General features: G+C 40.1%; 1 protein-coding gene across 7 annotated transcripts in view; it reads right to left on the reverse strand.

Annotated features, from left to right (window-relative positions):
* Positions 1-24,010, reverse strand: part of LOC149251389 (uncharacterized) — a 368,168-nt gene that overhangs the window by 63,087 nt on the left and 281,071 nt on the right. For 5 of the 7 annotated variants that reach the window (XM_089459404.1, XM_089459406.1, XM_089459407.1 and 2 more), the window contains one exon: positions 17,725-17,835. The exons of 1 other annotated variant lie outside the window; for it this stretch is intronic. In XM_089459404.1, the coding sequence (XP_089315530.1) occupies positions 17,725-17,835 (111 nt within the window). The remainder of the gene's footprint in view (positions 1-17,724; positions 17,836-24,010) is intronic. One more of the 7 variants, XR_016266877.1, reaches the window with a different exon arrangement.

Genomic DNA, 24,010 nt, shown 5'->3' on the forward strand with positions numbered 1-24,010 from the left:
AACAAACATGTCTTTTGAACCTCATTGATTCATATAAATAAGGGACCTCCCACCTCATTTGTCACTTCATTAACTCACACATTCTTCTCTCCTCATTTGATTGGTTTGTACACCCCATTGGACAATTGTTCTTTTCACACGTGGTAGAAAGGATGACAAATTTTAGGAGGCCGAAAATCTGAAGTTGTCTACAACTTTGACCAACGTTGACTTTGGTGTATTTGGCCTCCTTTGACTGTGATTTTTGTGGGAGATTTTTTGTTTGGGCAGGCTGCATTATTTGGCATAGAAACCAAGAATTTATGGGCTAGTTGACCAGCGTTGACTGCAAGGCTGACAGCAGGTTTGACTGCAACAAGAAGTGCATACTTTGACCAAGGTTGACTGACTGTTTTGGTCTGACTTTGACAAGCAAGAAAGGTTGAGTTCCTCTCTCCTTTGACTAAACCATTTTAGAAGGGTTTGACCAGACTTTGACTATTGTTGACATTCTGGTTAGGGTTGATTTGACTGCTCTTGACTGAGAGCAGTATTGCAAATTTTACAGGGTTTGTTTTGGTCAGTGATTTGACAAGTCAATTTTGACTTTGACTTTGTATTATTGTACTCTCTCTCTCTATTGAACATTTGATAATTATAATAAGAATAATTAATCAAGGGTTTTCCCCATCTTGGGGTTTTTCCATGGCATTAGCCAAATTCTAGTGTTCTCTTGTCTTCTGCTTTTATTGCTTATGTTCTATCTACAATTATTGTCAATGTGATTAATGATTAATGTGATTGCTATTGGAAATTGAGTGGAAATTGTCATTGGGCTGATAAAAGGACATTGAAGTAATTGTTGCAAGCATAGAACATATCATTGTTATCTAAAATTAACAATGGTGTATTGTTTCAATGTTGTGATTCAGCTGTAAGATTGGAAGGCAAGTTAAGTCCTAAGGTATGATGGGAATATCACCTTCATAAATGACTCATGCATATATTGGTGTACTTGACATTTGGCAAGTATCTTACATTTTAGACATGATGAATTTCCTAGATGCATTGATTTTGATATATTGTGACTTGATACTATTGTTAATGCTTGTGATAAGCATGGTAACCTTGATGATAAGAGTGTAACAATGAGATTGATACCCAGGATCTTCTTATTGACCTTGTTTAGTTTTTGATAAGCTAAGAAAATATGAATGGATTCCCTGACTTGATGATTAAGTAATATGATAAGGAAGTGATGTAGTGATTATGATCCTTGAAGTATGATGATACACTTGCCATCTGTCCTAATTATATGACACTAACCCTTGATGAAAGTTTGATGTCATGTTCATATGTCATGATGAAGCAGTTGATGCTAATATGTTATAACTACGATGCATATAGTTTGATTTCATGAACTAACAATTTTGCTGATGCATGACAGTATTATGATAGGCAGGTTGATGTTTTGCATGATGATGACTGAGGTGGTTTCCCATTTAGAGGGAGAAACTATTCATGAGATTTTAACACCTATTATTATTTGAAAAAATAAGACACTTGATTGTTGAAGCACGAATTTTGAACAAGAATAAACATCTGATGTTGTGGAAAAAGTTTTGGCAAGTTCTGATTTGAGCAGAGAAGGTTTCTCCTAGTCCAAGCCTCAACTGTTGGGAGAAAGGCTTAAGGGTGTGGTTATAAGCCTCCCAACCGCACGGAAGAAGGCCTATGGGTTCGACTAAGCCTGCAGGATACAAACACTGAAATGTTATGAATAAAACCAAGAGCACACCAGGAGTATGACAGACCTACAGACATTGAATAGATGATGAAGAGTTCTATGAGCAGGGAATTTTTTGAGATCTACATAGTACATAATAATTGACTTACTATAGAGAATGAGAATATCTTGGCTAATCTTGTGTTTACAGGGGACTGAAATATGCATAGCAGTATGTTTTCCTTAACTTGATCACTTGAGCTAGTATATGATAGTATTCGATAACGATTGCAAGGGTTGACAAGATTTGGCTTTTTGACTTGACTTAACATAGATGAGTAGTATTGGAATTTTGTCATGATGCTTGACAATTCATAGATATGTTTTGGCTTATGGATTGATTCAATTCGCAGTGATAACAAGTTAGGGTTTTTGATTTGGCACTTGATAATGGTGACTTTCCTTGATGTGAAATGACAGTGCTATGTGGGCATAATGACTTTTAGTGACAAATATCGGTATTCATTATCGATTCTGTATTGGTATCATTGGCACTTGTGTTGAAATTTGGTACCAAAGGACAGGTGGTTCCCTTAGGCTTTGATCTTTGGCCTAGGGAAAAGTGTTCAAAAGAATTTAATTTTTCTCCTAAAGTAACTTTATAATTTTTTATAAAGTTAAATCTAATTTAAAAGTGACTTTAAGTGATAAAGTTACTAAGTCTAATTTTAAAGTGACTTTTATAAAGTCAATGAAAAATTAGAAAGGAAAAGTGACTTTGGAAATAAATGACTAAGTGGGTCTTTATTAAAGTGGGGTGAATTAAAAAATAGAAAGTGAGATTTAAATGAGCATTTAATCTCAGCCATTGATCTAAATCTATTTCAGCCATTGGATTTAGGGATCACCCAAAAGTCACTTAGGGTTGGGTTAAGGGAAGAAAAGGAGAAAAAGATCATTCATTCTTTCATGAGCAGATTGGGAGAAGGAGAGCAAGAAAGCAAGGGAGATTTTTGGGCAAGGAGGAGAAAGAGGCAGCAGTTTGGCACACATACCAAGGCAGCACTTCAGCAAATCCGTACAGCTCAAAGAACAAGCAGAAAAAAGGCAGATTTTTGTGAGCAAACAGGGAAAAACTGATTTTCAGGCACGAATATCGAGGAGGCGATTTTCTGCACAAATTTCGAGGTCTGTCCGTACAGTCCGTACATCTGTACGGTCCGTACAGCTCGTACAGCGCATTTTCCAGATTGTCTGTTAGCTAAAAAACAGATAAGTTTGCTTGCTGGAAAAATTTGTTTTGCTGATTTTTTTGCTGAAAATTTTCTCACTGTAAAAAGGCATTTTCCAGAAATAAAGAAGAGCTCTCAAACTGGTTTTCCCCAAGAGTTGTAGGGGGTTTTTCCAGGGTCAAGTTGACCAAAAATCTCAGTGTTTAAATGTGTTTTAAAGGCTGTTTATTACCGCTGATTTTTATTTCTGCAATTTCCAGCATTCTGTAAAATTTCCAGAATTTGTGTTTTCAGCGATATTTATTTTTTTCAGCTTGTTAAATGTATGGTTATGGGAAAGGGCATTTAACTACATGGAAGAAATAAGGTGAAATTGAAAACCGGGGTGGGAAAACAGAGATTTTCTACAACTTGGCACATTGGATGAAGTGTAAACAGTTGTGATTTAGTATGCAGTGATCTCACAATGAACGGATAAAACTTATATGACTTATCCTTGGTGTATGCATTTGCATCTAGGGACATAAATGATTCATATTGTGATCATGAGGATGGCTTGATAAAGTTTGATAAATGACAATTGTTGACAGGTCAAATAGGCAAGGTTGTAACCTAGTATTTGGGTGTGATCTCTTCCTGGCACCTGGTCTGAAGAAATTGACAATGATATTAACAAGAGCTTTTATGACTTTGATTTGGCATTTAAGGCTTGGTAAACAAACTTGGTTAATTGATTGCACAATATTGATTTGTTTGAGGCTGAGTATATTGGTTTGGTCAATATTATATTTGCAGAAAGCATTGTATGGTTTGAAGCAAGCTTTCCGAGCTTGGTATGTTTGCATTGACAGCTACTTGTAAATCCATGTGTCAATTTGAACCTCTACTTCAAAAGTGGTCCAAGGTATGCGTTTGATTTTGGTTTTATATGTTGAAGATCTATTCTTGGCAAGTAACAAGCCTCTGATGATCAAAGTACGAGGGAGTTCGCCTCCGAGATTGAGATGGAAGACCTTGGCATGATGCACTACTTTTTGAGATTAGAAGTTTGGAAAAGGAAAAAAAGTTGTGAAATTATTTGGCATGATGAAATGCAAATCCTTGGACACCCCGATGGAATTGATGTTCCTTGTGAACATCCATCTAGATATATGTTTTGAAGAGAACAACTTGAGACAATTCTTGATTGAGCCACTTCATACACATTGGGTTGCTGACAAGCATATTTTTGACATATTTGCAGGGGATGATCATCCTTGGTCTAGGATATGCTGTTGGAATTTCTACGTCTAACTGTTAGAAATCCTTCCTGTCCTTTCTGATTTATTTCTTCCTACTTGCTCTGTAAATTAACCAGTTATTTACCATGTAAACACTGAAAATAAAAACAAGTATAGTCTCAACACATATAGATCATCAACTGAAGGAAAAACAAGCACACAAGTGACATCGTTATTTTTGGACTAATGTCCCCGGAAAAAACCCAATGCGGGAAAGCCAGTGCAGCTATCTGAGGGTATTATTATTAAGTAGTTTTAAAATACAATCAGGGTGCTAGAGATGGCTCACGCAACAGAGAATGCCCTCGGCAGTAGTACCTCTCAGTTGGAGACAGATATCAACCCCAATCTGCCCCATGAAATCTCCCAGCGTCAACCTCTAGGGTTTGTGTTAGCCTCTCTGGCCCAGCGTCTACCCAGCATCAGCCTCTCTGGCCTAGCGTCAGCCTCTCTAGGCTCTGCGTCAGCCTCTGGAGCCTCTACGTCTCCCACGTTGGCCCTCCTCAGGCTCTGCGCAGCTCCTGGCTGCTTCTGCGTGGCCTCTAGCTAGCTCTGCGTCAACCCTCTCCCGGCTTCTGCGCTGATGCTCCCGGTACTATCTCTGCCTCTCTGCTACTGCATTCACTGCCCCTCAGCTGCAACTCTGATCACTCCTTCAATTTCCTCAACAAGCCTTGCCCCAGAAAATCGAATTCTTGATCAACTCGGTGTATTCTCCAAGTGACCCTCAAGCCTCCTCTTATACTTTTCTTGTTGAAAATTCAACGGCCGAGATTAAGTCCCTAATCAACGACTAAGATTAGATCTGGCTTGATCCATGACTTTTGGACCATTCTAACTCAGTTTTATATTAATTCACATTAATATTTTATTTTCCCTAAGTTTAGACTTAGGGACTCCATTAAAAATATTAATTATTTTAATATCTCCCAAACTGGTTAGATTCTGCCCAAACCATTTCTAAGTCTTGGAGATCTCATGTGCTTTAGCCTCTCCACCAATTTTCATGGCTAGAGCACATCCAATGCTACCTCAAATCAACACTCCCTCTTAGCAAGGATTGTGCTCTAGTAATACTCCTCACTGAGCATCACCCTGATCATCTGACATCGGTCCCTATGTTGATCCTAGGCCTGCTACCCAACATTCTCTTCACTCTTGCATCATGTACTGCTACCCATGGCCCTGCCACTACCACTGCTACATCTGTACAACATCTCCCTCTGCATCCGTGCTGTTGTCCATGGCCCTACCATTGTTGCGTCTGCACTGCAACCCCTCTCATCATGCTACATCGTGCTGCGCATAGCATTGCCACTGCTAACTGCCGCACTGCAACTTAGTTACTGAAAAGAAAGTAATTGATCTCCCAACCCTGACATCTCCTTCAGGCTAGAAACACTCCTGATGTTGTAGCTCCCTCTATCGCTCCATCCGCATCCGTCTCTACCGACTTCCGCCAGTCCTGCTACTCCTCTTCAGGGCTCCCATAGCAAGGTATAATCCAAGAGGTTGGGTACCTCGAGGATCCTGCCCCTCATCGCCTATAGTTCATCTGACTATAGCTCAATGTCTCCCCACTTCCTCTCAAGTGGCGTATGAGCACTCATGGCACAGTCATCATCTGTCTCCACTTCTTTCTCTACCCTTGCTGGCGCAGCCTTGGTCTCATAAGCCTCTCCCTTGCTCTCCTTCCTCAGACATTGGCTCGCATAATGACCCAGTTCCACACAGTGGAAGCATTTGACCTTGGAGAGGTCCTTCTTCTTTCGTTTCTCCTTCTTTCCCTAAGATGCAAGAGCAGCATCCTCCTCTTCCTCCTTGATTCTGACCCCCTTGCCGTTGCTTCCCACCTTGGTTAGCCTTCTAATCTCTTCTTGTCGAAGAGCCGCCCACAGTTCCTCCCAATTTGGAAGGGTCGACCTGCCCGGTATGCTCTAGACAAATACCTCTCAATCCTCTAAGACTGCGTTCAATGCAGTCCTCACCATCATATCCTGATCCAGCGTGGCCCCTATGGAAGTTAGTTGGTCACAGATCTCCTTCAATCGACCAAGGAAGACATCTATCTGCTCTCCCTTCTGCATTTGGTATGACCACAGCTGATTTTCTAGTAGCATCTTCCTCTGCACGGAAGTATGCTGATACAATTTCGTCAGGGCCTCCCACATCGCATTTGCTGTGTCCTTTTCGGCAATATGTGGTACTACATGGTCCTTAACCCCGTCAAGGATGATGCTCTTGGCCCTCGCCATTGCCTCCTCGTACTTTTCGTTCTCAGCCGGATCAACTGGGATTGCTATCATTCTCAAGGTGAAGTGCTTGAGACGATTCCTGTCTAGAACGGACAAGATCCTGGCCTTCCAGACTACGAAGTTTGAGGCTCCGTCCAGTCTGTCCTGATCTCTTACCCCATTCACTGCCATTTCGCTGCTCCTCTTTCGACTCTTCCGAGTCTCTCTACTTCCCTCCTGGTGTGACTCCCTCTGAGCCTTGATTTCCCTCTTGGAAACCCCTCTGCCAATGTCGAGATGCCCCCACTCCAATCGTTAGTGCAGTTGCACCACTGATCCGAATTTCTTGGCTAGAAATCCACAGCAGCAACTCCCTCCTCCTCGATCTTGCCCTGTTAGGTATTGTTCTGACCATAGTACCCCACCAGCTTCACTCTGCAGCTTACCCACAGCCTCCTATGCCCTAGTAAACCGAAGGTTAGAGCCTCTAGGCTCTGCGCAATCCCGGCACCAGCAAAATCCACGACTCATGGCCACGGGTGTCAATCCTTCCTGACTGAGAAATATGACCAGGCACTACGTAGGTCAGGTTTGTTCCTCTCTACCACTGCAATGATCCTCTTCCCGGCTCGAACTAATGATGTAGGCACTGCGTCACCCCTTGCTGTTTTTCCACTAGGAACAGCTTCTGTCACTCGGTACAGTTGTTTCTACTACTGTTACTCTATTCGGCTGATGCCTCAGTTATTCTATTATCTGCAACCACGCTCTGATACCATGTTGGAATTTTTAAGTCTAACTGTTAGAAATCCTTCTTGTACTTTCTGATTTATTTCTTCCTACTTGTTTTGTTAATTAACAAGTTATTTACCATGTAAATACTGAAAATAAATACAAGTACAGTCTCAACACATACAAATCATCAACTGAAGGAAAAACAAGCACACAAGTGACACCGTTATTTTTGGACTAATGTCCCCGGAAAAACCCAATGCGGGAAAACCGATGCAGCTATCTGAGGGTTTTATTATTAAGCAGTTTCAGAATACAATCTGGGTGCCAGAAATGGCTCACCCAACAGAGAATTCCCTCGGCAGTAGTACCTCTCAGTCGAAGACAGATATCAGCCCCAATCTGCCCCACGAAATCTCCCAGCGTCAACCTCTAGGGTCTGCGTCAGCCTCTCTGGCCCAGTGTCAGCCTCTCTAGGCTCTGCGTCAGCCTCTGGAGGCTCTGCGTCTCCCACGCTGGCCCTCCTCAAGCTCTGCGTAGCTCTTGGCTGCCTCAGGTGCTTCTGCGTGGCCTCTAGCTAGTTCTGCGTCAACCCTCTCCCAGCTTCTGCGTTGATGCTCCCAGTACTATCTCTGCCTATCTGCTACTACATTCACTGCCCTTCAACTACAACTCTAATCACTCCATCGATTTCCTCAGCAAGCCCTGCCCCAGAAAATCGAATTCTTGATCAACTCGGTGTATTCTCCAAGCGACCCTCAAGCCTCCGCTTATACTTTTCTCGTTGACAATTCAACGGCCGAGATTAAGTCCCTAATCAATGACTAATATTAGATCTGGCTTGATCCATGACTTTTGGACCATTCTAACTCAGTTTTATATTAATTTACATTAATATTTTATTTTCCCTAAGTTTAAACTTAAGGACTCCACTAAAAATATTAATTATTTTAATATCTCCCAAACTGATTAGATTCTGCCACACCATTTCTGGGTCTTGGAGATCTCATGTGCTTTAGCCTCTCCATCGATTTTCGTGGCTAGAGCACATCCGATGTTACCTCAAATCAACATATACTATTGGATATGTATGATTGGATGGATGCACTAATGTTGACTAGGATGGAAAGCATTATTGACAGAAAGAGTACATTTGGGTTCTACTTGAGCTTGGGATCTGCCACGACATTTCGATGAGAAAGAAATAGAACTATGTAGCTTTAAGTGCAGTCGACATTGAATACATTGTTGCTAGCATGGCTAGTTGTGGGGCAATTTGGCTGAGGAAGCTCTTTGGAGAGTTGTTTGAGCAGGTTATAGATATGACAACGATATATTGCGACAATAAAAGGTGGGATCTGATCGGAAAAAAAAACCCGTATATTGTTGGGATTAAGATTTCTCCTTGTCTTGAGACAATGTTGCTATATGAGACAAGCTTAGGCTTGTGATCGCTGCCTCCATGAGAGGGAGGATGAATAAGTAAATTGTTTAAGCATGTATCAGATATGAGCACGTTGATATGTTTATGATCTAGAGAGAGCAGGGTTGATCGAGGACACTGATCCAGCTCTTCCCTCTTGTCTGAGCTCCCAGGGTGAGGAATTGAGATGTAGGACTCCTGGGGTTGAGGGATCTCTGGACAATAGGTATCACCCCTATCTATCACCCATAGGGTGGAAGATGTTGCTCCCCTATCTTGGTCTATGCAGAGTATACCCCAATTGGCATTTGTCTTTCCCACCCATTTGGCCAATGGGTGTTGGCTGCTTGAGTTAGGCATGATCCTTACTTCCTATGGTAAGTGGCATCTAGCTCAAGCTAGAGATGCAGGTGTTCTACCACATGACTCTTGAGGGTCATTGTTAGGATGATCAGGAAGCAATATGATGGTGAGATATTATGTCTCGCCTATTGCTCGACATAGGGTGGACGACATATGCTCCCCTATGAGATGACTTGAGGTGAGAGTGTCCCATAGGACCTTCCTCATTGTCATTTGATTTTTGCTTGAAATGTGCCCCCCGATGTGGTTCCAGGTTGAGCAAGGCTCCCTGATGATAAGCTCTCTGATGTTTCCCAGGTGGTAGCATTGGGCTCCCCGCTGGCAGTGATTTTGGGTGGTAGCAGTGGCTCCCCGATGGATAGAGGGTGGTAGCAGTGGCTCCCCGATGGATAGAGGGTGGTAGCTTGGGCTCCCCTCCAATGTCAAATTCTTCTTCTTTTAGATTCGAGAGTGTTCAACATATGAGCAGAGATACAAAGACAAGCAGAGATGAGCAAAGATGAGCAGGTATGAACAAAGATGAGAAGAGATGAGTCGAGATATGTTGTGACAACGTTTGTTGACGAGATATATGTGATGGGACATATGTTGCAGTCAGTAATTTCTCCCTAGCTGAGAGGGAGTGTTAATTTGGCAGCTCAGGGACAAATTCCCTCCTTTGGATAGTCTTCCTCATCAAGAAAGACCCCTTCTAGCCCTTGGAAGAATTTAATTTGGTTAAGGAAAAATATAATTTTATTATGAAAACCCACATGTGCACAAAAGGACAGGTCAGCCCAAAGAAGAATCTGGACACCCTTGGATGGTTATAAATACAAGTCAAGTTACCCTCATTTGGAGATCATCAATTATCCTTCTTTCCTTGATTTGGCTCCCTCAAGTCTGAAGTGGTTCGCAGAGATTGGTTCGTACAAGTCTGAAATTGCAAGGTCTGGAGATTGCACGTGGGATCTAGGGTTTTGATTTGCAGTCGCAGGGTTGCCACAAGGAATTTTCGATTGCAACCGCAAGCATGTAGACTTATGAGTGTGGTTGGAGGGTTTCAACTGCATGCACGTACACTCTCTCTGTGCGGCATGAAACAAGGGTTTTATTCCGTTAGTTGACTACAACATTCAACAGTTGACCATAGATATTGACAGTTGACCACATGCTTCTGTATATATTAAGTGCAAATGTGCTTATCTAGGGGTTAGGGTGAATTCTCTTTGTAATATTCTTAGATAGACCCTATCTTGTAAACCCTAGGAAGAGTTCTAGTAGAGAACCTTTCCTTGAAGTTCTTTTTGAGTTGTAGATGTCATAGAAGGATCTTCTAGGATTAGTAGTGGACAACCCTACTCATCACTCTATAGGAGGATCCTCTAAAGTTAATAGTGGACAACCTTTGTCATCACCCTATATCCATTCTTTTACCTTCTCAAGGGAAACCTAGTTGACCCCATATGCCTAATGAAAAAACACTAGTCTCCAATCCTCCGACCAACTTTCTGTAATTTCCCAAATGAGAAAAATTTAGAACAAGCTCGAATTTTTAACACAAAAAAACTCAAGATACAAATTTGATTCATAAATAGAAGATTGCCATGTAAAAATAAACAAATAAAGCACTACAATCTCCCAACACAATGAATAAGAAAACTCTAAGCTTTATTATATTAGATAACTAGGGTTTTACATGCACATACAACTGAAATAATCTGGCCTCAAACAGATCTACAACAATGCCACAAATCGGCCTCCAAACAACTAAAACACAATACACTGCAACCTGTGAAACCTGAATGGATTCACCAAGGGAAGGGATGGGTGCTCGCCCACTCTCACTGAATCACCCGAGGTTATCCATCCTGGGCCTACTACTGGAGTAGAGAACCAGGTTCTCAACCTCTCATACAAGAAAAAAACTCAATCCAAGATGTCCTCCAATGGCCTCCTCCTCCTCTTTTATAGCTCTAATGGACCCCTCTAAAACCTCCTATTTTATTATTATTTTAATCATGGAGCACTTTTCCCTCTCTTATTTTAATTAAAATATTATTTTTAATGCGGGAAAAAGGTAAATTGGCCAGCATGTCTTCTCAAGCCACTGAAACTCACATCTAACCATCCCATCACGTAGATCTTCTTGTTCTAGTTCCAACGACCTATTACACTAAGGTGTTTTGTCAAGTATTCCTCCTGGAATGCCAACTTAAGTGTAAATAATTCAGTTAGGCCCAATAATAACGTTGTTTTCTCAAAGTTGTCGAAATGCATCAGAATGAAAGGCAAACTGTGGGGATGATGGAATATGCCAAGCAAATGCCATCAAATCCCATAAAAGCTCCATCAGGACCCCTGATGACATAAACCTGCTCCCCTGACCTAGCCCCATCCCCTGCCCTAGAAATCCACCCTGGTTGTACTATGAAGAAGAATAAAAATGGGGACATGACAGTCCTCCCACCCCAATATTGCTTGCCCTCAAGCAATCCAATTTTGTTGACCAATCTGGTGGCCCAACGCAACTGAGACCCAATGCCTGGATCCCATACGAACCACCGAGTGATGCTATACTCCTATGTCAACCCATCATGAATGGACCCCTCAATGCCCGAATCCCAGACCAATCTCTAACTGAACCTGATACTAGTAGATCCACCTAGATCCCAATGCCACCAAGAAGGAGCATCAATGTTCCATGGCTCTTGCTACACTATAGCTCCAGCTGTGAATTTTTGCCCCACCAACTGCATACCAGCTCATCACCTCTCTCCAATCCAACCTCGGGCATAGGCCAAGGTCATCCCCACTCTGCTAATGTAGGGATAATGTTATGGAAACACTGGTGAACTATCGGTCCACCTTCCACTGCTCACTGAAACATATAATAACCTGCTCATCTAAGTGCCCATGTTGTACTATGCCCCGAACTAAGGTTGATACTCCATCAAAAGGATACCAACTCATGATCTCTTGACAATCTAGTGTATGGACACCTGTGCAAGGGATACGCCTGCTATGCTGAAACTGGTCCATGGTCAACTCCTCAGGCTCTATTCAGTCAAGCAAAACATGTCCGAGAAATTCTGCCTTCCTCCCTCTAATGGGAAAAAGTGGGCACACTATGCTGCAAGCCCTATCTATATACTCTTGGAGAGGGTTGCTCCCTGAAATTCCAGCAGCTCTGCCAATTGCCCGTGCATCTACCCGCACCTCATTAGTGGGTCAGCCCAAAGATGGATGTACCACCATCTCCAACAGCTCCTGTCGTCTACTAGCTCCCTGCAAGACTACCATGTCAATCTCCAACATCTCCTGAGGACAAGTGTCTGCAAATACTGCCTCCCTGGAGGTTGCTTGCACATCTGTTTGCTCCACTCCAATGGCTGGCCCCAAGGGTGTCTGCTCATCCTCCATCATGGGCTCAACATGAGCCACTAGCTGACTCTCCAACACTGGCCCATCCTGCACACTGTGTGTGTCATCTGTCTCATGCTCCTCTATGTGCTCCCTATGTTGAATCATCAGTCGCTCATCTACTCCCGGATCTCCTTCCCTCATGGGAACAATCAGTTGCTCGTCATACTCCTCTACCACACATGGATGCACATCTGGGCTACTGACATCAACTCCACATGACTGCTCGTGCTCCTTAGAGGTATCATCGTATGAACCCATGGACTCGTCCAAAGAAGAGTCCTCACCCTGAAAGTCAGAAGGAATCTCCTCCTTCTCTACCTCTGTCATCTCCCCAGCGTCACTCAAGCATGAGTGGTCAGGTCCCTTGTAGATGAAGCAAAGTCCCTTCCTCCTCAGCTCATTCCTATTACATGATCCCCAAAAGATGAGTAGCTCCTCCCTAGTCAACAGTCTCCTGAACAACCCAATGTTCTACTCAACCAACCTTTCGGCTAGCTCAAAAGCAGCAGGTCAAACCAACTGCTCTCAACTCCAAACAATCAACAATCAAGACTGCAACTCCCGACAAATAGCATCACGGCCTCTCATACATGATGACAAGATGGACTGCATGTGCACTATGAACGTGTCAGGATTATGTTTCCTAATGCTAAGAAGCATTGGAACATCTGATGAATCAAGCCATCACATTCAAGATCAAACATGATTTCATAAGTCCTAGTCATGGCCATGCCTCCTAAAATATGAAGCTTCTTCCCAAAGGTAGAGCCTGCACAGTTGTCCAAGTCTCGGAGAGTTTCTATCATTAGCTTGAAAACTCTCCTCATAACTTCATCATTGAAAGGATGTATAGGTGCAGTCAGTCTCACGATGTGACTAAGACAAGATGCAATTGGAAGCCTAACCCCTTCACAAGGTTCCTCCAAGAAATTTAGAAAGAAGGGCATCTAGTTCATCAAGTTTGAATAGAACTCTCCATGTGACCCTCATGTGCTTCAAATCTGTCCCTAGTGCAAATGTTTTGTGCCCTATTTCTTGCACATCCCTTGGATGTTCTTTCTAGACAAATGGCATAAAGCCCCTTTGAGAAGGGTTTGTTGTTTGTTGTTGTTGGTTTGTTAAGAGAGTTTATAAAGTTTGGTCCATGTTTTAGTCCAATGAGGAATGATAAGTGCATCAAGCTTTTTTATGCATGACTCTGACTGACAAACTTCCCAACACTCAACAACGTTATTCACAACAACTAACAACTAGTATTGACAAATACATAGGAGAATGTAAGGTTGTCCCATACTCTACTCAGCCACTACATTGTCTGCATACAGGTCCCCACAAGGTATCATGACGGTGTACATATGATTCACAGCACAAACTAGTTCTTTGATGGTTGGGGATTTTGGCATTCAAAAGCTCATTGTAAGCTACAATGTTTTCATATAGTTTGGGGGGTTTTCTCAGTGAAGGATTTGAACGGTAAACTTTTGTAGGTGTGCCGAACAGACTTCACCATTAATTTTTGCCACTTGCATCAAAACCAAAAATAAGTGAACAACTGATAAGAGAGAAATAGTTATAGTTTTAACACAAAGAAACCCTTTCTTTCTTGAAATCCGAGTGTATAGAGATAAAATAAGAATGAATGAACCTGGTAACTGCTCCAATAAGTGGGTCTGTGCTCTATAATGTACTTGGTGGAAAACATCAGCTCCCATCAAACAACCCAGAAATTAGTTCAAGACTCGGTTTGATCAAGATCACTTCTCTTGGTCTTTAATGCAATGGAGTTTATGTTAGCTCTTTTAACAAACAGGAATTGCTTCAAAATTGAGGATGAAAAACGTTGTCAGCATTCTCATCCTTCAACTTGTCATAGACAATCCGGACGATGCCTTCTTGTACAACCGCTTTTGACGTGGACCCCTCCTAATCACAGAAGCTTGTCAACTTCTCCATGCTAACGTGTGACCAGAGTGCTCAGATTCCTTGTTTAACCTTTGCACGGACCCTCAAACCGCATGCATACCAAAACAACAAGCTCAGTCCTTCGTTTTTGTTGCACGAGGAATAAAGAATTTCGGCACGCACTATCAAAAAAAAATCGATAGCACCTTTATCATCAGCAAGAAAAATTAAAAGGCTCATGTCCTCAACCAAAGATGGCAAAATACTCCTTTTCCAAACACGTCCTCCAGCTAGGAATCTCGCAAAGTCTTCAGGATGCAAGCAGATAACTCTAGAGAAGAATCACGAGTTCCTTGGGACCTCTATTTCTCACAACCATCGAATTGTTGGGAAAAAATGGAAGTTCTGACCTTTATATTTCTGTCCAAACTCGCTTTCTTCAATGGTATTGATTGGTGTCACAAGGTCTTCCCTCCTCACAAACTCGTCCTCGGGATTTTTAGGCAGTCTGTAACAAATAATGTGACTCCACAGGTAACACCCAGTAAATTTTGATCCAAATTGCTTCAAAATTGACTTTTACGCTCAAGCCACACTTTCATTGGACCAAGTCTATGGGTCATTAGGGTAGTGAGCTCGTTGTTAGTTTGGGCCACAAAATCCACCTTCAGCACTGAGCTCCACATCTAATAATTTCGTCTTCCACAGTGTGTTGAAATCCTCTATGCATTTCTAGGAGAATATCATTCTCAGCTCTGGAGAATAATGCCAAACCCCTGGGATCACCAATTTAGATTGATTCGTGCGACACAGCTTGACAGCTGGATTTTCCTTGGACTTCGGCTCCTTCAGTGATCTTTGATCTGAGAAAATAATGGCTCAATCTTGTGCTAACAATTGCCAACCGATCTTTACGATCATTCTATCTTGCCCCACAACTGAGAATTCCGTCATTGACACTTACACTCAGAAATTTGGGGTTCAATTGAAATATATTTCGGCTCACTTCGATGACTTTTGCAAAATGACAATGGTTGTTTTGAATGAATGATGCGCCCCCCCACTGTAATCTTCCCAAATAATAAAATTCAACCACCTTAACTAATCGGGCCTTCAGATTTTGATAACTGCATATGTCGACCTTCACAAATATATAAATCGGCTCCTCTAAAGAAAACTTTGGCCAAGCCAATACCTTGATCACAAAAAATAATTTGGCCCCCTTTTAAATAATTTGCTCACAAACAAGATACGACCCCAAATAATGCAATGGCAACAAAATTAAGATGTTTGACGATTTTGTTGAATGCATCCAACAATTTTTCAGAAATTTTGTCAAATAGCTAGTGAGAAAAATTGTCAAGCTCTTTGAATAAACTCTTATTTCACTACAGAAACTAGGTCTTTGAAAAACCCTCTACCAACAATCGTTGCAGCTGGAAACTAGAAAAACCTGCAGGAAGAGCCAAGATCAATGCTCTGATACCACTGTAATGTCCCAAATGAGAAAAATTTGAAACAAGCTCGAATTTTTAACATAGAAAAACTCCATATACAAATTCGATTCATAAACAGAAGATTGCCATGTAAAAATAAACAAATAGAGCACTACAATCTCACAACACAATGAATAAGTAAACTCTCATCTTTATTATATTAGATTACTGGGGTTTTACATGCACATACAACCCATACAACTGAGATAATCTGGCCTCAAACAGATCTACAACAATGCCACAAATCGACCTCCAAACAACTAAAAAACAATACACTGCAACCTGTGAACCCTGAATGGATTCACCAAGGGAAGAGATGGGTGCTCGCCCACTCTCATTGAATCACCCGAGGGTTTCCGTCCTGGGGCTACTGCTAGAGTAGAGAACCGGGTTCTCAACCTCTCATACAAGAAACAATACTCAATCCAAGATGTCCTCCAATGGCCTCCTCCCCCTCTTTTATAGATCTGATGGACCCCTCTAGAACCTCCTATTTTATTATTATTTTAATCATGCAACACTTTTCCCTCTTTTATTTTAATTAAAATATTTTTTTTAATGCGGGAAAAGGGTAAATTGGCCACCATGTCTCCTCAAGTCACTGAAACTCACATCTAATCATCCCATCATGTGGTCTTCTCGTTTCGGTTCCAACGAGCTATTACACTTAGGTGTTTTGTCAAGTATTCCTCCTGGAATGCCACCTTAAGCATAATTAATTTAGGCCCAATAATAACTTTTTTTCTGAAAGTTGTCAGAATGCGCCAGAACGAAAGGCAAACTGTGTGGATGATGGAATATGCCAAGAAAATGTCATCAAATCCCATAAAATTTCCTCAAAACTCCATCGGGACCCTTGATGACATAAACCTGCTCCACTGAGCTGGCCATCCCCTGCCCTGGAAATCCACCCTAGCTGTACTATGAAGAAGAATAAAAATGGGGACATGATACTTTCATACCCTAAAGTTAACAAAAACCATTTTTCTTGGTTTAGTTTTCATATCACCTTGAGCTTAATTGCCTTAAACCCTAGAAATCTTAACCAAGTGAGGCCTTCCCCAAGTCAGAGGAGAATTGGCTTAAAGAGAAGAAGAGGGTTGGTGAGGTGGCAGTGAGCTACTCATATCCATGTGTCCTGCTTGTCTCATCTCCCAGTGTCATCTGATTTTTCTGGATACGCATCTCTTCTTGCAAGTTTATGAGATCAGAAATTTCAGATTGCTGTGAGATGGCACCATGAATGAGGAATTGAAGAGAGGGGATATCTTTATTCTTCATTTTTGTAAGCAGCTGTTTCAAGTTGATGTTTCAAATTCCAGTTCAACTATTCAGCCTGTGAGATTGACCACTGAAGATTGCAGCTTGTTGTTTTCAGATTCAACCTTCTCCAATCTGCTCGCTGTTGCCTTAAACTGGACTGCCCAAAGAGAGATATCTGTTGAAGAGGGAGGCTTGATCTTAGAGGAAATGGGGATCGAGCTCCAGATACATGTTTTAGTTAATTAGACTCCCATGGACCCCTTTCTAATGTTGTTGCTTTCCCTCCTAAGCTACATACAGGAAGATAACTTTGAAATTTATGTTTTCACACTAGCTGAGTTTGAATAAAAGGAATCAAAAGGAAGTTGGACTACATTTCACGTTTCAGAAAAATAAAATTGCTGACATATGAACTCTTGAAATTTCATTAGAAATTAAAGTGATATGAGTTTTTTTACAGGCCAAGTTTAACAAACCACTTGACTTATCCAAGACAGGAAAGAAAAGAAAATCCCCAAGCTTTTAGGTTTTCAAATAAGCAATAGAAAACTATGAATTTAAAATCTAATTGACAATTTGTGAAGATTAAAAAAAATGTCTATTTGGTCCTAAAGTGGCATTGGAAACACATATAAACAGAATCGAACAACACATATACAAGCATAATTATATGGACCAATTAAGCTCACCTTTGGCTTAGGATTGATAGCCACATTCTCAGATCTTTTGAAACTATTATCTGTCTTTACTGAATCCACAAGTGAATCTTTAGACTTCGAACTATAATCCAGAAACCCTGTCTAATCACAGAACGCCATGTAAAATGAATTACACTCTGATTGTAATTTGTAGTGTACAAGTTTTATCTCCATATTTTTTATTATTATAAACAGTACTAGTATCCTATTAGGGGAAGAAAACACCGCAGGCACAAACAAAATAGCATCATTCCGATGAGAAACAGGAAAAAATTGGCATGTTTACATTTGTGATGGAAGCTGAGTGTCACTCAAAGAATTCTCTTAAAGAACTCTTATACACCCTGAGCAAACCAAAGTTATACACCCTGATAAATTCCATCACCACCTCTCACAAGGCAAGAAGACATCACATAAAAAACATATATACCAGATAATAAAAGTCCAATAGGACACAAAGTTAATCTTGCAAAGTAATTGAAAGAAACTGATAACTGACATGTTGTTAGGTCCCTATAGTACTAGTGTAGTACCTTATTGTTATTGTTAGTGTAGCCCCCTTATTGTTATTGTTGTGCCCATGTAGTCCCCATATTGTTATTATTGTGCTCCATAGAAGCCCACTATTGTTATTATTGTGCCCTTACATATTTATTTTTATGTAGGCTCTGATTATATTGTAACCCCTTAAACTCCTATATATAGAAAGGAGGTTTTGTCATTTGAAACATCTAAGAATTGTCCATTTATGTAATATAAAGGAGGTTTCCCCCTCGAAGAGGATAATTTTAAGTCGTTGATCTATCTTTTTGTGAGTTGGTTGCATAACATTTGGTATCAGAGTTTTGGATTATAGGGTTTCACTGCTACAAACAAATCATTGTGGCATTTTCGCTATAACTTCTTTTCTACGATGCTCCAGAAGCTAAAAATTTTACCACGTGGAGCCAAGATCTTGGTGAACCTCTTGTAAAAATTTCAGAGCTTGGTTCGCTATATTTTAGGAGATATGGTCCAAGAAAGCTAGGGTTTTTGAAAGCTCCATAATTTTGTCTCAAACAGGGGACCTAGGGAAAATTGTCATAACTTTCGTTTCAGGAGTCGGATTGCAATTCTGTAAGAAGTGGCTAAACGTGCACAGACTATAGTTTTCCGTGTAGCAATTTCAGGGCTAAAGGTCGAAACATTGACACGTGGCACTCCGTACAAGTTTGCTCTATTGAACCAGTCCATAATCAGGGGATTGTGGGAGATTGGGCATAACTTTATCTTGAAGAATCCAAATTTGTTCGGACTTGTGGCATTGGAAAGAAGATTCGGAAGGCTACCACAGGGCTGAATTTCAGATCTTAGAGATCCAGAATTACAAAGATACAACAATTTCAATATCGAGCTACTAAAAAGTAAGAAAAAGATATGTATTAAAAAAAAAATTGCATGACTTTTGTTTGAAAAATCAGTTTGAAGAGATTCAAGGGGCATATTGAAGCATAGATATCATTGTTTGATTCCAAAATGCCTCGAAACAAAAAAAATGAAACACCTAGTAAACAACCAAAAAGCTCTTCTATGACACATGAAGAAGAGGAAGAAACGCGACATGATATATCAAAATTACAAGACCAAGTGCAGCAAATTTCGCTCTCAAAGAAATAACCAAAAATGAAATGGAAGCTAAGATGGATGCTTTGAAGAATAGTTTAAAATCAGAAATGGAAGGCTTGAAGGATAAAATAGAAGCAAAAACGAAAGGCAACATGGAATATTTGAAGAATGGTTTAAAAGCAGACACGGAAGGTGCGAAGGAAAGTTTGAAAAAGTTGCTACAAGAAATGTTTCCTAATGGTGAAAAGGTATTAGATGAAACTCATAATGAGAACAAAAGAAATGTTAATCATGATTTCATAGACTATAACATTGGATTGATGGCCTACCATATTTCAAAGATTGATTGAGAAAATTTGATAGCAAGGATCCGGTAACATGGATACTACAGATGGAGCAATATTTTGATCTTCATAATGTGCAACACACACAAACGGTACGCATTGCAACTTTATATTTAGAACCCAATCAGTTTGTATGGTATTGATGGTTTTGTGCTCATAAACCACTTGTCACTTGGTCAATTGTTACAAAGGAAATGATAACACATTATGAGGATACAAAGAGCAACACCTTCTTTATCCAATTGATAAATTTCAAACAAAAGGGTTCAATGGCGGAACACATTGAGGACTTCCAAAAATTGAATATAAAGGTAAATGATATTCCAGAGGAGCATAGGATTGATGTCTTCATAGGGACTTTAAAGGATAACATCCAACATGAGGTTTGTCTTTGGGAACCTAATTCAATGGAGAAGGCATTCAAGTTGGCAAGAAAAATTGAAAGCAAAATTATGGCAACAAGAAAGCCTACCACTCACAACTATAAAAATGGAAGTGTTGCTATCCCTAGCCTTCCACGACCTACAAGGTTGACACCAACAATTGGAAGAAAAAGAGAAAAAGGGCTTTGCTACAATTGTGATAGAAAATACACTAAAGGTCATAAATGTGCTAAGAATAAATTATTTTTAAGAAGAGGAAGAAAAGGGACAAGAAACTTCAAAAGAAGAGGATATACACCAGGAATCAACCCTAGAGAAAGAAGGAATGAATGCAACCATATCTTGTAATGCATTGGCAGGAATTACCACTCCTCAAACTTTCAAGATAGGACATATCAAAAAGAGAAAGGTAATAGTGTTGATTGATTCGGGTAGTACCCATAATTTTATTCATTGTAAGATAGCCAGGGAATTGAATTGCTTCCTATACCTAGCACTAGAGTGTCAAATGATGGTTGCAAATGGAAGAACTATAAATTGTTCTAGAAAGTGCCATAATATCAAGCTAACCATGGGGGAATATGTATTGAATACTCCAATGCTCTCCATTCCAATGGGTGGTGTTGATGTTGTACTAGGAGTCCAATGGTTACAATCATTGGGTACGATAGCGTTTAATTTTCAAGAACTTTTCTTGAAATTTTTTTGGGAAGGAAAGGAAGTTGAATTAAGGGGTATCGCAAGGAAACCAGGAAAGATAATTAGCTCTAATGGCATGAAAAAGCTTCTAAAGAAAGAACAATGAGACGTAATTGCACAATTATGCTCACTAGAGATTCAAACATCAAAATCATTTATTTCTCCAGATTTCCAAAAAGCCTTGGGCAATCATTCCAAGGTATTTGACACTCCCAAAGGCCTCCCACCTATTCGTGATCATGATCATGTTGTTCATTTGATTCCAAGAAATGTTCCTCCAAACATCAAGCCTTACAAATATCCCTATGCCCAAAACAGTGAAATTGAACGTATGGTTGCAAAAATGCTAGAGGTCGATATAATTCAACCTAGTCAAAGTTCTTTTTCGGCTCCACTAGTATTGGTGCACAAGAAGGATGGATCATAGCACATGTGTCCTAAGTATAGGGAGCTCAACAAGCTCACTATTAAAGATAAATTTCTCATTCATATCATTGATGAATTATTGGATGAATTACATGGAGCAATTTACTTCACCAAGTTGGATCTTCATTCAAGATATCATCAAATTAGAATAAAGATTGAATACATTCTGAAAACAACATACCCGACCAGTATCATCACCTCCATCTTCGCATCATCATACCCTCTAGTGAATGGATCTTCACTCCAAATCCTCCCTGAGGGATCCGAGAAGTGAATCTCCTTATGTGTCAGTAGTGATGCTACCCCTACACTGCTCCTCTGCGTCCTCTGTGCCCCACACAAAAGTGAAGAATCCCCAAGTACGAGAAAATTAAGCTTGTTGCAAAATTAAAAGAGATTACAATGCTTGCATCCAAAGTGCCTCTTGAAATAAGATTTGCATGTGAGACTTTAAACCAAAGGAAATGTGATGGAATATTGTTCTTGTTTCATTTTATTAATTAGTGCTAAGGCAAAGTTACAATTGAACTCTAGTCCTCATCCTCGCCCAAATGTTTGGATCTCACAATGAGGAGTCAATAGAGGTAGAGGGTTCCTAAAAGTCTATTCAACCAACTTAAGTTGGAAGTAAGTTTTAAAGAGGCTTGGGGCCTTCCTATACTAAAATGCCTATATGAAGTGAAAATTATGTTAATTCCCCAAATTAAACTAATGCTTCATGCAAATGCTTCAAAGAGAAATAGTTTGCAAAACTTGAGAGCATATGCATGTGGGAATTTAAATACAAGATTAGTAAAAATTTGCATGTGGAGTGAAATGTATTGATTTTAAGCATGCACAATATGAAATTTAAAAGCTAGAAAGCTAAGGAAAAACTAAAAGCAAGATTAGGCCACCCATAAGAATCCCTCCTCTAAATGAGGAAGGAGGATGCCATGGGAAAAATCCCAAGCTCCCTCCAACAAATTTTTTTATCTTTTATTAGCGCTTAAAGAGTTAAAAATGCCTCTAAGAGGGCAGCCCACAATATGAGAGAGATCTTTACAAAGATGGGACTCTAACAAAGCTAGACTCTCTCCCCAAAAATATAACAACAACAAACTTGAAGATGGAAAAAACTCTCCAAAAGAAATTCACAAGGCTCAAAAGGCCCACGGCCTAGATGAGTTTGCAACTCTCTCCCAAGTGCTTATGCACTCTCTAGAAATCCAGTTTTGAGCAGGATCAAGCCTCAATGCATCAATAGTCAGAAAAGGAAAAGGAAGAGGTTTGGTATATTTGATGGCCACAAACATGTTAATATTGGGGCAAGTCATAGTCCCAAAATAGTCAAAATTGGGCAAGGCACATCAAAGAAAGAACCTATGGACTTGCCTATGAGTAGGCAGGGTCTCAAGATGGATTTCACCGAAGACATCTGATGCCATGGGGCATCTTATTGTATCATATTTCTAACCTTATCCCTTGTCATTTTTGTTTAATTAGTTTTATTTCATGAATAAATTATCATTTATGCTCTTAGAATAAATTTACATTTCTTTGTTACTGTACTTTATTTCATTTGATGATATTTTGAATGGACACTGTTGATATATGTCTTTTGTTGGTTGATGCAGATTCCAGGTTCTTGCACACTATCGCTTTGTATTTAGCATGCATCCCCATAGCCAGATGTTCACCACTGGAGTGGCACCTGATGATTATATGACGACTCCATGCCCAAGGATGATCCAGAGGACACTTGTACCATCAGATATCATCAGTGAACAGAGCTTTTTAAATCTACTTCTATCAACGCATCATTACTAGTATCACTTATTACAATTCCCCACAAGGTGTGAAATCTGGGTACAAGATTCTTTGTATAGCATGAGGAGGTCCTGCATACACACGAGTGAGTAGTTTTCCAAAGCTTCTCCTCAAGCTCCTTGTTGCCCAATGCTCAAGCCTATGGGCTACAAAACACAAAAAAATACCAATTGTCAGTGTAAAATTAGGAAAAAAAACCAAAACTAAACTTAGAATTTAATTTACAAAGTACTAGCTCAAGTAATGGGAGTGAACCCCCATACTTGCCTAGCTTTAGAAATGACTCTTGAATAGGAGATATAACTTTGAAAGAAATAGAATCAAAGAAGTATTTTGAATTTTAAATGGATGATCAAGTAGCTATAGATTAAGAAAACTCCCTTTTGCTCTTTGTTGGATTGAAAACTTGAAGCGAAAAAATGGTTGAGTCTTGGATCGTTGTGATTCTAGGAGTGAGTTGATCTAATTGAGATTTCTCCCACTTCCAGATGGATTCCTGCACACAATACAAAAGATTTTTCCCACACACTTGAACACGTATTAGTTTGCACAAGATTAGAGCAATATAATGAATAAGATAAACCAAGCATTCCTCCTAAAATGAATTGGCAAGCTTATCCCTATAATACTACTCTAAATCAATGATATGTGCAAGATAGCTTGCACACATCAATCCAAGCAAGATGGCAAGCATAAACTAATATTAATTCAACATGAAAAACAAATTAAACACAATAGCAGTAGTATGAAAGAACATCACCTCATAATGCCAAGATAACACCAGGCAGATATCCCCAAAGTCTTGATTTTATTAAGAAAGTATACAAGTACAAAATGGTAGAGTTTCCTCAAGCCCAATAGCTTATTACATGATACAATATAAGAGTTCATGGCTCTATTATATAGAGAGTTGAGAGAAAATCCCAATGAAGAATGACAATGACAAATGGCATTGGAGCCAATCCCAATGTAGAAGTGATTAAACAAGTGGTAGGAGGTGACAATCCCAAA

The sequence above is a fragment of the Pinus tabuliformis genome, chromosome 7 (assembly GCF_031772625.1).
Source record: "Pinus tabuliformis cultivar Carrire ecotype Pingquan chromosome 7, CPIR1, whole genome shotgun sequence".
NCBI lineage: Eukaryota > Viridiplantae > Streptophyta > Pinopsida > Pinales > Pinaceae > Pinus > Pinus tabuliformis.